Source organism: Cynoglossus semilaevis, chromosome 8, assembly GCF_000523025.1.
Source record: "Cynoglossus semilaevis isolate Cse_v1.0 chromosome 8, Cse_v1.0, whole genome shotgun sequence".
NCBI classification, from domain to species: Eukaryota; Metazoa; Chordata; class Actinopteri; order Pleuronectiformes; family Cynoglossidae; genus Cynoglossus; species Cynoglossus semilaevis.
In genome coordinates, this window is record NC_024314.1 from 1,379,233 (window position 1) to 1,395,514 (window position 16,282).

The window sequence follows — 16,282 nt, forward strand, 5'->3', positions numbered from 1 at the left end:
TAGATTTACTAATCGAGGAATTATCACAAAATTGAATAATGTGTCATCAAAACTGGTTTGAAGACAGCCTTTGAAAGCATTCGGACATAAAACGTTGTTAGTTGTCAACAATAACGTAGCAAAATAGTGAGTAAATATATATTTGTTTAACTGTTGAATAATGTTAGGAATATATTTTTAGTAATACGTACAGATTAGCCTATGCACAGTATGATAGAATACTTTAACTGTGAAGCCCAATTCACATGGACTAGGTTGGTTACATTGTTCAACCACTAGATGTCACTCCTTGCACAACTGAATCTCCATGCGTAGTGACGTGAAGAGATTTACAGTATTCTTGCACTATTTTACATTTAAGCGTTTAATATATAAAATCCATAAGCTAAAAAAGTAACAGATGACGCAAGCAGACGCGACTTCGTGAAAACGTTCCACATCAGATCCTAGTCAGAAACACTGGACTGAATGGACACTTCTGTCCAAATTAAACACAGACAGCTTCTCATGGCGAAACTGATGTCAACACTCTTTAGAAATCAAAACAAAGCTAGAATAAAGGAAGAGATGGAGGGAGAAAGGAATGGGGGGTGTTGAGGAATGTAAACTGGAGAGACACTGGAGGAACGTATGTGATCCACGTCACAGCAGTGGAATTACACCCATTTGAACCACTGACCTTAGACTCCAGCACTAGCATGGAATGAATTTCCACTGTATACATGATTATGGGATGTCATTACTCAAGGACCAGCTGTATTCATTTGTAACGTTTTAACTTGAATTTCTACCATAGGTTATCACTAGTTAACACACTTGGCTTCCTGTTACTGTTGAAGCATTGACACAAATATTGACAAAAACCTTTTCTATTCTGTTATCTTACAGCTGACATGAAGGGAGTGATAAAAAAGTCCTAAAGCTTTGCCACAAAAAACCCCGAAATGATTCAGCCGTGCTTTCAGTCCAATCATTTCTACCCTGAGATTATTTGAGCTGGTTAGCGACTGAACTGACTAATACCAAACAAACAATAAATGTCATAAACTCACCAGTGCATTAATGCTATTTCACTTGGACCAAGTAGAAGGAAAATAAAATAAAATCAGCAGGGAAGTGTCTTTATGCATGAAGAAAGGCACCGATCTTTCACGTGTCACACTCCTACTATGTTTTTCTTTCATTTATTTTCATCAAAAAACATTTTTTATCTAATTAATGAACAAACTTAATTATGATATTAACTAAGCTGTGATAGTTTGAGCCATTGTTTTTTTTTTCGTCCTGCAGGGCCTCCTCTCTGGTCTCCTTGGCAACATAATGTTATCTCCTGCTGCCTTCAGGCTTTAGCTTTGGACCATTGTCTCTCTTCCTCCCTCTTGGGTGATGGAAGGAGGAGGACTTTCCCAATATTTTGGCGTTCATGCATGCGTTTCATTGCATCGGTGACCTAAACAGAGATGACACGTGGATTAGAAAGTCTATTAGCTGTGTCCTGAGCCTGGCCTACTGTTATTTAGCATTTATTGCTAAGCTAATAAGACGATACAGAGACTCATATAGTTGACCTCAAGTGGTTCCAGACACCCTGTTGAAAACCTCTGCTCTGACGACTGTTTACAGTTGCACTAAACAAAAGCTCATAAATGTGAAATTTCGACATTATGATAGAAGCGGCCATTTCAGATTTCGGATTTAGAACATGGCGTCACCCACCTCCTCAAAGTGATAGCATGAGTCGATGCACGGCTTAATCTTTCCCTGCTTGTAAAACTCCAGCAGCTCCACCAGAGTGCGGTTGATGATGTCATCATCAGTGATGTAGCCCAGGTGAAAGCCGCCGATGGTCTTATTGGTCTGCATCAGCTTCAAGGCAGTGAGAGACATCTGGTTGTACCAGAGTTTTGCCAGGGCCATCAGGTTCCTCTTTTGACCTGTCACGCCGTTGGCTGCACCTGAAAGGATTTTTGAATTCAGGGTATAATGTCCTGAAATGGTCGTATGTATGTGGAGGTTTGTACTGTCCTGGCATATTTGAATCTATGGTTTCTATCTATAGACAGAAGGCTTTTTAATCCCAGACTTACCAAAGACTATTAGGCTTCCAAGAGGTTTTAACAGATTAAAGGACTTCTGGGTGTCAGCGCCCCCAAGTGGGTCCAGGACAATGTCCACACCTAGCGAGAGACAAATAAGATTATACGTTAAGAAAGTGTGTTTTCTTTTTATTGAATGGTATAAATTCACTGTTTGTTTTTTTTCCCACCCTTCGGGCTAATTTTTCTGATTTCATCAGCGTAGTCTCTGGTTCTGTAGTCAATGGGGTGAGTGACTCCGCCCCGGGCAATGGTCTCGTGCTTTGACGACGATGCCGTGCCAAAAACAATCACGTCTGGCACGGTGTGACACAGCTGGGTGGCAGCGATGCCCACGCCGCCTGCAGGTTAACAGAGAGACAAGCACAACCGCAGGCTGTGAGTGTAGAGTTTCAGCAGCGGCACTTGGAACGCAAATAATCAACCATCTCTGCAATCATTAACAAGGCTGAGCATTTGATATCAGCGTTATCAGATCGTCCTCAGGTTGATTTGGAAAAATATTATAAAATCTTATTATAGAGTACACCTAATAAATGAAGAGTGAGTCAGAGACATTTAATCCAGGGTTATACGATTGGACGTTGATTATGTTTTTATCTAGATTAGCATTTGATCAAAAAAAAAAAAAAAACCCACACAGTTTTTTAAAATATTTTTCCTGAAAAGACATAGCAATGATCTTTGAGCTACATTTCTAGCTCTGTAGTTTAGTTTTTGAACATAGAAATGCACAACTCCTTGTCCAATGCTGACTGGCGCTCACTGTTTTACTCAGTGTAGCCATGTTGTTTCCAATTTTGGGGTTGGGGAAAAGTATATAACATGGGGCCATGTTATACTTCTTTAAGTCCTTACACAATTAACAACCACCTCCTGTTCTATCTTCATTTACCACATGTAACTTATTGACCTGGATCAGCTAATGACCATACAGTCTACTTTGGACTCTGAGAGTGTTTTAAAGTCTGCATTTGAGTTGGAGCCAAAACTGTGAACCGACTCCTTCAGGTTGTTATTGTCGTCAGGAGTGAGAAAGGCATTATTTATTTACTTCCCTTTGATGTGCTCATTATTTAGTAGACATTCTGAACATTCCTGGTTGTTGTTGCTGTTGTGTTTGTTCAACTTGATTCTCTGGTTTGTTTTTTTTATTTAAATGTGGCGCCAACCTTTGGTAGAATTTTTTGCGGCAGTCACGCCCCTTCGAAAACGATCGGAGCGAGCGTCTGTCTATGAGAGGTTATGTCGCCGCCGTCGTTCACACGTTACGTAGAGTCAACCGAGTAGCTCTTTATGGATTAAAGCAGTCATCAGGTTGGCATTAGTGATGTCATCAGAATATCTGATTATTTTTAATAGGGCTGTGAGCTGGTTTTTATTCCTAATCAGATTAGGCTGTTGATTGATGATGTTACAGTAGTATCAAAGCAAATGATGACTGTCTTAGTAGTTTAATAACGTTGTTTTTATTTATTGTAATGTACTTATGCCAGCCATCAGGTGTGTTTGCTGCGAAATGCATCAAAATTATAATGTTTCCAGCTTTGTTTCTACAAAACATACAGTATACGAAATTATGTTTAAATTATACCGTTTTGTTATATGAAGCTTATTGCCATTTAAGAAGTTGTTGATATTTTAAGCTTGCTACAAAACATACTGTATACGAAATTATGTTTAAATTATACCAGAAAACAATGGTAGTTAGTATTGATATAATAATTATTAACATCACAGCTCTATCCAATCAGATGGCATTTTCCCCAACATAACACAGTAATGGTGTTCTAGAAATATATTTGACCCCACCCCAGTTTATGACTTTGATTTCAGAGTCCTACAGTACCTGCGGCCATGTGGACAAGGACACTATTGCCCGGCTTCAGGTTGGCCATCTCAAACAGCATCAGGTAGGCAGTCACGTAGCTAATCGGCAGAGCTGCTCCTTCCTCGAAGCTCATCTCGTCCGGCATGACGGTAGTGCGGACGGCGGGCACGACAACCAAGTTCTGCCACAGGCCGCTGCGAACCAACGCGATGACGCGGTCTCCTACCTGAGGGGGGGTAAAGAAGAGATACCTCAGCGTCCAGACTGTGGCAAAACAAAGCAGACAGAGAGCATACACATTTGTATTTCAAAGGGTTGGTGAAATCATTATGTTCCTGGTGAATTTAGAGGGGCAGCGGCAGAGACGGCGGCGGCCTCTTTTTAAAGCACTGGGACTCTTTATTACCAGTTTTCATGAGGGTTTCTTTGATTTCCTGCTCATATAAGAGTCCTCAGCCCAGGGCTCTAATAAGAAATGCTATTTCTGTGCAGTGTACTGGTTACTGCAACAAAGACACAGCAGCACTGGCCAACAGTTCCAAGCCAACGTAGGAGGACAGGAAAGAAGTGAGCTCTGGCTGTGAATACTGAACTGCTTCCTGTCCAAAAGTACTCTGAACCACAAATACTGCGTGTGTCACGTACTGTACATACACATACAGTATGTTACGTCGTATTGTTTTCAACACAGCTGTTAGTGGGTTTTCGGTGTCACACTAATGTCAAAACATTGTTTGAAGTACACACTGTAAACACATTCAGATGTAACGGATACATGTGCGCCGCTCGTGTTGAGAACCAGTTCGAGACCCTAAAAAATTGCTGTTAATCCAGACATAAAAAACCACGGTGTTTCTCCAGAAGACTGTTTATCAAATCATGCTTCACTTGGAAACATTGGGACTTTTGACCCTTATTAAATCTAATTAAAAAAAACTACACACAACTGAGACAAAAAAAGAGAGAAAGTAGAAAGACATAGATCAAGATTACAGATTTAGGCTTGTGTACTTTGACTGTTTTTTTAGTGATCCCAGCAGAGTCCTAATTGTCTCTGGTTTGGGAGAAGTAGTTGAGGACCAAACACTTCAGCTGGTAAACTTATAATTTAACCAGAACAATAGTTACAGTGAACTCATCACACAACAGACAGACTATCTGATACTTCCATCATCCAGTCTTGGCTTCACAACACGACGGGCTTCTTCAAACTCTCTGCACTAACAGAGTCGACCGCTATTACCATTCGCAAACCGCAGTCTGGAAGCACGAGAACAAACTGTGCACAACAATGAGGTAACGTAACATCTGGAAACAGATGAAAAAGACACTGAGGATAATGAGATCTTATGGAACACATCTGCTCTTTTGGCTGCCTCCAGAATCCCCCAGAAAACATCCGCACGCTGAACTGTAAGAACTTGAAATCACTGATATATCCTAACATTTACACAAATGATTTTTCACCCCAAAAGGATTCACCCCATAATATGTTAATTCAAATTCTTGCCCTGAAACTAGTTCATATTTTCAATCTTTTTTATTTGTCTGTCTTTGTGGTTTGTTATGTTTTACTGCTCTAATACAAAAACGAAATGCAACACTTCCTCTTCCTTCTTCTAGTCCAAAAATGGAAAAATGACAGAGGAAAGGAATGCATTGAAGCTCCTTGAATTCAGCACAGATCTCAAAAAACTAATCTGTAGAAATACGGCATACGGAGAATCATTCAACACTTGTGACTTATATAAAACATAATGTAAAAACAAGTCTATAAAATCTACCGAATGTCAAAGCTGTGAGGTCATCGTGGTGTATGGTACACACCTTCACTCAGCTAATTAAGCCACAAGATTATTTGACTCTCAGAGATAAGGAAAAAAACTACTACCAAGGAACTGCACTTTTATATAAACTGTAATAAAATCACAGTCGTAAATCTTGCTCTTAATCGCTCTTATCAGGGCGAAGGTAAATAGTCCGCTATTAGTGTTACTACATAGGACCAATGCAGTTTATTACTACAATCTGGATATGTAGACACTTAAAAAGGACCAGTTTGTTGGAGCCTTGTTTAGAGCACCTCGGAAAGTCAATAACTCTCATTCATCACCTACTGCTTAAACTTCTTCCTGGTCACAGGGGGCAGGTTGGTTGGAGCCAATCCCAGACATGGACAAACATTTACACTCACACTATCAAGGGTGATTCATTGACCTTATGCAGTGTGATTTTGGACCATAAAAACCCTATGCACACACTGCAAAAACACAGCACAAATGAGGATCAAACCTCCTGTTTTGGCTGTAAGGGAAGAGCACTAACCTCTCTGCCACTGTGTGGCCTTCTTTCAAGTGAGAAATGAACAGCTGGATCCTAGTTCCTTGTTTCCCAAAGACTGGGTCGCGACCCTCAGGTGGGTCACAAGAGGTTTTTTTTTTTGGTTCATCTCTCATCATGTTTCCCAGGAGTTTAAGAATCATGTCTGTGGACTTGTGACTTTTAAAATATGGGTCCCCAGAAAAAAAGTTCCTAGTTCCATGTTTAGTTCAGAAAGACAGGTTTGTCTTTACACACCCATAAGTGTAAAGACACTGTTTAGATTAGACAAGATTAGATTCAACTTTTGTGAATTAAACTCCATTTGTTGCAGCAACAAAAAGGACAGTTTGACACAAACGAAGAACCCCCCCCAGAATGGGTAGAATGTACTCAACAAGAAAACAGAAAGACATACAATATGAAATTATTATTATTAAAAATATTAAATACTTAAACTCCTTAAGGATAAGTACCCTCCATTAGAATAGTAATTCACTCATCCTTATTTTTTCACTTACTTTCCTGTCTTTCACGTCATCTGCCACAGCTTCTATCACTCCCGCTCCCTCCATCCCCATGGTGACCGGCGGGGCAGGGAGGGGATCATACAGACCCTGCCTGCCCATCAGCTCAGCGAAGTTCAGGCCACACGCCTTGACCCGCAGCAGCACCTCCCCGGACTTCAGCTGAACTTTGTTCTGCGGCTTCACCTGCAGCTTCACCTTGTCGTAGCCCCCGTACCCGGTCAGAACCAGGGATCGGACCTTGTCCTCGGCTGCACCTGCAGCTGCTGGAGCTTCTACCCCAGACATGTTGTTCACCTCTGAGCTCAGGGAACTCTGCTCTGCTGCAGGTCAACAGTCCTTTACGTAAGACTGGGCGGTCCTGCCAACTCCACCACGCGCTCTCTTGTTTATAGAGCACAACATACGAGATCGTACTGGTTTGAAAATAAGATAAAGCACATGACAAACTATAATTCGACACTAAAGGCGCGGGATTTAATTTAATGTGTTGCAAAACTAGATATAAACTTTGATAAAATACGGAATCTCCCTTTATTATGCCTTGAAACGCTGACGCGATTTGTTCCGTATTTCCATAAATGTCGGCGAATGTTTTTGTTGTTTTTTTCCTCTTTAAGTAAACACATTCAGAGACAGTTCATGAAGTTATATGATTCAAAGTTCTCAATTTATTTAGTTTATATTTTAAAAGTTAATTTTTGCACCCTGCACACAAACATATTTCCTTTGAGATTTAATGAACTGTTTTTTGTGTGTTTTTTAATAGATGGTTGGAGGGCCACATTAAACATTTATCTAAATTTACAGGAAACTGGCCAAAAAAAACAAAAACAAAACGTGACTTTGTGTATGACATACGATATAATTGATGGAACTACGCGATGAACATAGAGAGAATAAGTCCGCATCAATGTGAATTAGTGTTACTGTCGGTGTTTAGCCAGTAGATGGCGCTGCGACAATTGTTTGTCGGATGATATATCGATTCGGATGGACTGCAGTGTAGTAAAATGCATTAAATCTATCATTTATCCACCTATCAATACAATAGGTTTATATAAATGAGATATGTTAAAAATTTAAATACATTTAAAATTAATTTAAAAAAAAGTCTTCTTGAAAACGGACCAAAGTCTATCAAAGGAAGGCAGGAGAAAACCGGAAGTTTGTAGACTGCCCTTTTAGAGAAACTATAATTCACAGCGCAGAAGTTTACGCCCTTCAAAGCAATAGTTTTGCCTGAGGCAGAAATAGTAAAGAGTTCGGAGCGTTAACACAAGTGAAAATGAGGTAATATATCAGCAGGACGCTAAATCTAGTCATACGGGATTTCGTCTGTAAAGTTAGAGGCTTTTAGTGTGAAAGGAAGCAACAGGAAGTTCATTGAATGGCGCTACTGTGACAGGTATTCTCTTGATCAGCTGAGCAGAGCAGCCCAGCAGAGAGCAGAGCATGCAGTCACAACTCCGTGGACATCATCACCGAAACTTTCTCTCTCTGGTTCGGACTTAGGACTTGGACGAAGTCACGAATCATCAGTCCCCCGACTTTGACTGTGTCTACGGCCATCAATGAGCAGCAGACAGAGACGCACTCAGTGATTTCCACGGGCCACGAACGATGGAGAGCAAGGGACTACTCCGCTGTAAGATCGTGGTGGTGGGGGACACGCAGTGTGGCAAGACGGCTCTCCTCCACGTTTTCGCGAAAGACTCCTATCCAGAGGTAGGAGACTGAGACTTAAGACACTGAACACGCATGGGTGATGCTGAGCACAGAGTCTGAGTCTACACTGACATTTACAGCAGGATACAGGATAACTGTAGGATATGTGAAAACATCATAATAATAATAATTATTATTATTATTATTATTGTGTGTCTGTCATGATCTCTAGCTCTAGATCTCCGTGCGCTTTTTTCTCCGGCATCTCCGTGCGCTTTTACGCGTCAACCTCAGAGCAGACTGATCCATCAGCAATACAAACACCGCACACAAAACAAACTACACACAAAAACAAGCCGGGTGGACAGCAGAGTTGTGTCTAAGAGGGGAAAAAAAGCAGCCAAGAAAACCACATCTGCGTCTATATCGATGTAGAGGTCAGAGTTTTGTCCGCACAAACTGAGGACATCAGAGTAAGAGATGTCCTGCTTGATGAACAGGAAAAACAAACCCGATTTTTTTTTTGAGACTTGAAAACCAACAAGACAATATGAAAGTCATTTAAACAATTCGAATTCATTAAAAATTTCCTTTATGTCCATGACTCTTATTTACTTGTATTGTGTTGATCACAACACAAAAAATCACGTGACCAGATAGAGTTCACTTTTTGTTCTATATTTTTAAATGTAGATATTTGAAATGTAGATTGGACATGAAGAGTAGTTATCATAAAGAAAACAACACTCTGGTGTGATTTTTGTACATCAGATTTTCGTATCGTCAAATCGAGAATCGTAGTTGTTTAGGTATATGCGGATAAATATTAATCGTCAGATGTTTTAATGAAATTCTCATGAACTCCGAACCACACCTCCTGCCCTCGATGTTCCCCGTGTACTGAAGCAACTGACTCATGATGATCCAGCCTCACCCTGTTGTCGAATCCCTCACATTTGTTTCCTGTTATTAAAATCACAACACCTTTAAGGAATGTTAATCTTGATTTAGGTGAACACACACACGCCTCTTTGTCGTTCCAGAATTACGTCCCCACCGTGTTCGAGAACTACACGGCCAGCTTTGAGATCAACAAGCAGAGGATCGAGCTCAACATGTGGGACACCTCAGGTCAGACAGCCCCTGGCGTTTACTTGCACGCAGCATTTTGTCTAAGTTGACGTGCAGTATGTGTCTGTGCTCCTGTCACTCAGCAGCTTTGAGTCAACACCACGCCTGTAGTTGCTTCAACTGCTGCTCAGAAGTTACAGTTAATAGGTTTGTCCTGTTCCAGGTAGCTGTCACAAGTTAGCATACCCTTTAAAGTTACATTTCAGGTTTTTTTTTTTTGGAAGACAGCTTGCATAATTTAGATAGCAGTGCAGTTCAAATCTGTGTCTCTGCTATTCAGGCTCACCACTAGCGAAATCACGGAAGCTGAGAAAAATAAATAATAATAATAATAATAAGACTATTTAATTATATGAAAACTGACAGTAAAGTAAACACCCAATGCTACAACCACTCAGTAATGAGGTTATATTACCCTGTTAAAGACAGAGTTTGTGGACCTCTGACAACCAGATTCCATCAGGCTCCAACAGCGGGCCAACTTTCTCCCCTTGTCAGCCTTGAGGCCATTTCATTTGAATGACGCTTTTACCTTGAAAACAACACCCCAAAAAACCAGCTTGGAAGCTTTGATGTACAGCGTTCCATTAGCCTCCACCCATACAGACAGACAGATAGAGAGACAGACAGACAGAGAGAGAGAGAGCGAGACCAGCCAGACGAGCTGGAGATTAAGAGCTGCAGCTGCTGCTGCTGTTGCCTGTTGGTTGCAATGGGTGAGGCCACCACTGTGTTTGTGCAACACCCTTTGGAAATTACCACTTTGTCTCAAACACACACTCACACCTTTCTGCTATTGTGCTGTGGATAAACAACCGCACAATGGGAAAGAATAATTTGCCCCACTGCAGGAATTCATGCCCACTGTCAGTGTGGAATGTGTGCCATTCATGGGTGTGCTGTGTCACGGTAAAGGCAGGTCAGTGCGAATCAAGGGACGGCGGACGAATGAATACAGTAGGGTCTAAGGCACCGCTTTGGATTTGACCTCTGGTTCGAAAGGCGAAAATGATTTTCTATAAGACAGAGATTTGTCGCCACCTAGCTCCATAGATAGGGCAAATACCAGAGAGATATCCTCATGCAGTTTCTATAGTTTATGCACAGGTGAATCGAGATGAGAGGAAGCAGAAGAGCAGGATTAGCGACCAATTATCAACGATCCCTGACCTCACAAACACAAGATAGCTAAATTCTAACTTGAATTGTTATTTTTAAATATTTTTTTCTGTGTAATTATCCATATTGTCAAAGTCTTGACTCATTAATTGAATTGATTAAAGTCAACCCACAAATTAACCAAACTAGCACAACACAGCTGCCGACGTTTCAGCTTCATCAGACTTCAGTCGAAAGGTTGACCCGTCAGTCAGACGTGACTTGAGTCTTTTTGTAAGTTTTTCCCATCATGCCTAAACAAACAAACAGTCAGTAGTTACTTCCAACACCAGTCAAGCAGGTTTTCACTGATCTTAAGGGGCCGACATACAGACGGATGGTGATTGTAAAGAAACTTGAACAGTGCCAAGAAATGCAATTCTTTTCTATAAGAAACCTCCGGGGCTCAATTGTTCTGCATAAGTGGCCCATTGGGAGGGTGCAGCCCTCACTTTGAGAGTCCCTAGCTATACCTGTTTCCATTATGGTTACTGTGCAAAAGTGAGTGTTAACCAGGTACAGTATATAATAAGGCAAAGTAATGTAAGAAACTGATTCTCTGATTAGAGATTATTTAGAGAGCAGGTGATCCACGTCTGCTCTGCACTCCATTCTACTCTCTCTCTCTCTCTCTCCCTCCCTCTCCTCCTGAGCCACTGAGAGCAGACTTGTGCATTGTTGCCCTCAGCGTTGCTGCGAGCTATTCTGAGCGTGTTGGGGAAGACAGGTGCACGCTGGCAGCAACATCAATATTACCCCTGCCCCACTGGTACCTGCCTCTTCAAACTAATGACTCAGTCGGGGGATTACCGTCACCTGGTTGTTTTTACTGTCTGGACTCACCTACATTTTGCTTTTTCTTATGCAATCACTAGAGTCGGGCGGAAACGTCGAAAAACCTTCTTCGGTCGGTGTGTGTGTGTGTTCGTGGGCATGTTGAGGCTTGTTCAGCACACAGTAAGGAAAATGGTTTAAAGCACGTGTGAGTGCAAGTGTGTTTGTGCGAGAGCCAAAAAGCATAACCATGAAGCAGAGCAGCAGGAGTGAGGGCAGTGACCGAAACTAAGACATCAAAGCAGCATTATGGGTAAATCTGTTGAGTTGCCCGTGCCAAGTATCAGAACGGTCTTTGAAATGACTGCAGTGTCCTGCGAAACCGCTTCCCAGCTAACTATTCACTAATTACATCAATTCACAGAGAGTGCTCTTATCAGATGCTGACATATTTACCCTGCAAATATACATTAAGGTATACAATAACAACTAGGAGGGTCTGTAAATGGGGAGTCTATATGGTCCAGTCTGGTGATGACTGATTTATACATATGATCTACTGGTGTATGTGTTTGTTAGGGGTTGTAATTGAGTGATATATGCAGCGCTAAATTAGTTTTTTTTTTTGAATGTGAACAATCGGAATTTATGCCGACTTCACGCATTTGCCTCAGAAATTTGCTTCACCTGTGATAGTTTTCTACTGAGTATTGGTTTTACGCTGTAAGAAAATGTGAGAAAATGAAAAAAAAAATCGTTGGGAACGAGATGTCGAAAGTTTGGCCTCTTCTGTGTGTTTCGTTCTGTGTTCCCTCCAAGACTCGCCTTTCTTTCAGTGACTAAAACAATTATCGTAGGGAACACAAAAGAGCTGGCAATCACTTCTAAAATAACTGAACAAGCAATTACTCTCGAAATTGCAATCTTGTTTTGGGTTATTAAAGTTTGGAGATGGCACTCACGCAGTTTGACATCAGTATTATGAATCCTCTGAGAAGATTTATTTTTTCAAAGCACTTCTTAATTCATTCACAATCGCTGTATTTCGTGTTTTTTGTTTGTCTGTTTGTTTGTTACAAAAATTGACCTAGTACACATGTCAACCAGTTTGATTCAAATGGTCCAACGGTTTTAAAAGTTGACCAACTAACAACAGCTCTATGAAAAAGCTGTCTATCAGACGCTGTAGAAATGAATCTAAAACAACGGAGTGTTGGATTGGAGTGGCAGTTATAGAGCTACAGAGAAACAAACAGTGGATTGAATCAGTCAGACATTTGCCGTGAGACCAAACACTCGCCCTCTGTCTCTATCATTCTTCATCACACTGCACCACCCACCGTCACATCCGAACACGTTCGTCCTCAGACCTTCTGCCTCCTAGGTTAAACTCTCGCCCTACTTTTTCTTCCTCTCTCTCTGCCTCTTCTGTGTACATCTCCGTCGTTTCCTGTCATCCCTTCTCCATCCCACCTGGTTTTTTATTTTTCATTTGTTTTTAATGCGCGCAGTCTGAGGTAAGATCTGAGCAATAGGTTTTAATCTGAGAATAAAAATGTTTTCTTTTTCAGCCTTGGGAAGAGCAGTGAGGAGGGATAAAAAAAAATCTTAAATCTCCGTGTGTTTGATCACATAACATGATCCTCCACAGCAAAAAGCCTTAGCAGGCGTTCACATTTGAATGCCTGAACTGTGGGTAATCGTTCTCACCGTTGAACAGCCCTGACGGCATCAGAGTTAATGAGGAAAATCAGCGGCGTTACATCACTGCAGACGTGTACCATTGATGCAACGCTGCTTGAAGATAGTGAGCCCAATGTCTTATTTTATTATTTAGTGTTGGAAATCCCTTCATTCTTAATTATCCTAGTGTCAAACAGTTCAGTCAGTGTCAACAGACTGAATAGTCTTCCCTCTCTATATCGCGGTCCTCTTTTCGCTCCATCAGTACATCGCAGATTTTTTTAAAAATCCGATCTCGCAAAATTTTCGCTATATTGCAAAATATAGCAAATAATAGACATTATAAAATAATTGTACATAACAAACTTTTGGCTGTATCGTTTGACTTCCTAGACGAGATTCCTACACAGCGTTCTATTGGCTAATACAATGCGTACTCGGGGTACTATTGGCTAACTGAGCATGCTCTTCTGTTCCTCACTCTGATTGGCTAATGCATCGTAGCATCTCTCAGCATCTCCCCTTGTCTGTCGGCCACTCTCACGTTAACTTCGCGATTTTTTTTTTCTCCCATTTCACGGTGGGTCTTGGGACGCAACTCCTGCGATAGGAGAGGGATCACTGTCATGTCTTTGGGCAGTGGGCTTCGACCAAAGCAGCATAGGAGTGGAGAACCTCAGGGTGTACCTTCTGTAATCCTCCACTTTTGCCTCATTATTTCCAAGATCTACAATTAGTATTCTAAATCAAATGCCTTCTGGAATTTTTTTTTAAACAAACTCGTTTTAATTAGCAATAAACATTGTGAATTTCACCGCGTCACCACCGCGAGGTATCGCTGGATCAGAGTAAGCAAATGTTACCTCACGACTGGGGAGAGTCGCTCGTTACGATACTACAGCGCTTCAGCGGTGAGGAGTCGTGTGCCCTCCAGACACGGAGGGTGGCTGCTCTAACACACTTTTCATGTCTCCATCACTCTTCTCTGCACGCCGTCTATTCCCCGCGCTCTAATTTCATTTATTCGTTCTCATATCCTGTCTGGCTGCCAACCTCTCTGCGCTCCATTTCTTTCAAGGTCAGGAGTCCCACAGTATTGGGGCAGTGCCCCCTCAGCACTCTTATTCTTGATTAGCTTACCTTGCTATTTCTTTCTCTCTCTCTCACACACACACACACACACAATGTCTTTTATGTCTCCGCCTCATTCAGTCATTTCTCATTTCCTCTTGGAAAAATCACCGCTCGTTTTCGCTCGCTGCACCCTGGCTCTTCAGATATATGTCATTTGTGGCTCATGTGAATCACCCTTCAAGGGGAAACCATATTTTTTTAACCACTAAACTTTTATTTTATTTTATGGTGCATACCTGTGCACCAAGAACCTGCCTGAGACACGGAGGACTAAATGCTCACCCAGAAGTGATTCCAATTAACATTTGAAATAACTAACTCATAACTAGCTCTCGCAATCCAAAAACAATAATTTTCTCTGTGGACTTTGGTGTGGAAGTTCATAATAATACAGGAAATGAGAAAAAAGGAAATCTCTTTACAAATGTGCGCAACTGTACTGAACAACTGTGGCCAGTGTGATGAGATGAGAGACTCTAAAGATGAGACAAAAAAACCCCCGGACCCCCAAATGAATACAGGAAATGAGAAAAAAAGAAAATCTCTTTACAAATGTGCGCAACTGTTTGCAACTTTTTGCATCATAGTAGACACAGACGATGTTCCGCTACGACTTAAGAAACTGCTGAGCGGCAGCAACAGAGGAAATATGTACTTACTGCTGGGTCTGGAAAAGAGACTAATGTGTGAGAGACGCGTCCTCTACCTAAATACTGACCCCAACTTTCAAGGACTGATCACTAACTATGTTACGGACAGAAATGGTCTGGAACTTTGTCAAACGGAGTGAATGACTATGATGTTACAAGGTTCTGTATATTGTATACATGGGCCAAAATTAAAAACTGGGACAATGTCTCGGGCCAAAAATCAATATTTATTGCAAGATTTACGGTAATTGTGCATGTTTTCCCTTCTCTCCAGATATTTTTTTTCATGCAAACGTTGAATCTGGAACAACCAAAGCTTAACATAATAAACACACGGGAAATTCAATTTGAAATAAAACACACATCAGTGGTGTTTGTTCCTTATGATGTCAATTTATCCGTAGCCTTTTGAGTTTCTTTTTAATGTAAATCTTTTTTCGCGGGCCAAATAACAGGAAAAACTACTGATAATACTACAAATCTAGTACACATTTGATATGATCTCGCGGGCCAAATAAAATTACATTGTGGGCCAGATTTGGTCCCCGGGCCTGAGTTTGACGCATAGAACAGACTTCCGACTTAAATCCCAGACCGCCTGTAATCTTCATGCAGCGTGTGTGTGTCCATCTCCACGTCCTCACCTGTGTGAGGTCTGTTACCCAGCAGTGTGTCTTCATCTTTTTCCTCTCTGGTATTGATTGCTCTCTGAGAGCGGTCTGAGTGGTCTGAGCTGCTCTAATGTGAGCCCTGAGGACCCTCTCTGCACCAGAATCTGTGCTGAGTGATTATCAGCCAATTTACCAGTGTGCGGCTCAAGATCCCGATAGCTTCAATTATCGCATAGACCCCAGGGCTGACATTTACATCATGCTTTGCTACGGAGATGCTAATTCTGAATAGGCTTTGATTGACTGCTTTTCTACGCCCCCCTCCGCCCCCCCCTTTTTATCATCAGTTATTATGAAGCTGGAATACACAAAGGAAATGTCTGGTTTGTTTGTTTTGAACTGAAGTCGTTTTTATAGTGTAAAAGAGAAACTGATTGGATTGAAAGTGCACGGCAACTAAAGCAGCATTTAAGAATGGATAATGATTAAACTGCAGAATGTACTTTGAGGTTCTGCTTCAGTGTGGGGGCACGTGGCTGAAGCAACAGGGAGGGTGTTCCTGCAGCACACTCTCCTCTCTGTGAATAAAATATCTCAGGAATTTCTCAAGGCGTTTGCAGAAAGTTACTCGGACCCCGGGAAGTTCTGAATGGATTTTGGTTTGGGAGGTCATAGTGATCTCATGTTTTTTTTATTTTTT

General features: G+C 41.4%; 2 protein-coding genes across 2 annotated transcripts in view; one reads left to right on the top strand and one right to left on the bottom strand.

Annotated features, from left to right (window-relative positions):
- Positions 1-1,152: 1,152 nt before the first annotated feature.
- Positions 1,153-7,165, bottom strand: LOC103381459 (synaptic vesicle membrane protein VAT-1 homolog). The gene is made up of 6 exons (XM_025057714.1): positions 6,768-7,165; positions 3,946-4,153; positions 2,267-2,437; positions 2,088-2,177; positions 1,717-1,955; positions 1,153-1,450 (listed from the first exon to the last, which is right to left on the bottom strand). Exons 1-6 carry the CDS (start codon positions 7,059-7,061, stop codon positions 1,340-1,342), a joined length of 1,113 nt encoding a protein of 370 aa, XP_024913482.1. The 5' UTR covers positions 7,062-7,165; the 3' UTR covers positions 1,153-1,339.
- Positions 7,166-7,299: 134 nt separating this feature from the next.
- Positions 7,300-16,282, top strand: part of LOC103381458 (rho-related GTP-binding protein RhoN-like) — a 27,150-nt gene continuing 18,167 nt past the window's right edge. The window contains exons 1-2 of the mRNA XM_008313795.3: positions 7,300-8,501; positions 9,485-9,572. Coding sequence (XP_008312017.1) covers positions 8,397-8,501; positions 9,485-9,572 — 193 coding nt within the window. The 5' untranslated portion in view covers positions 7,300-8,396. The remainder of the gene's footprint in view (positions 8,502-9,484; positions 9,573-16,282) is intronic.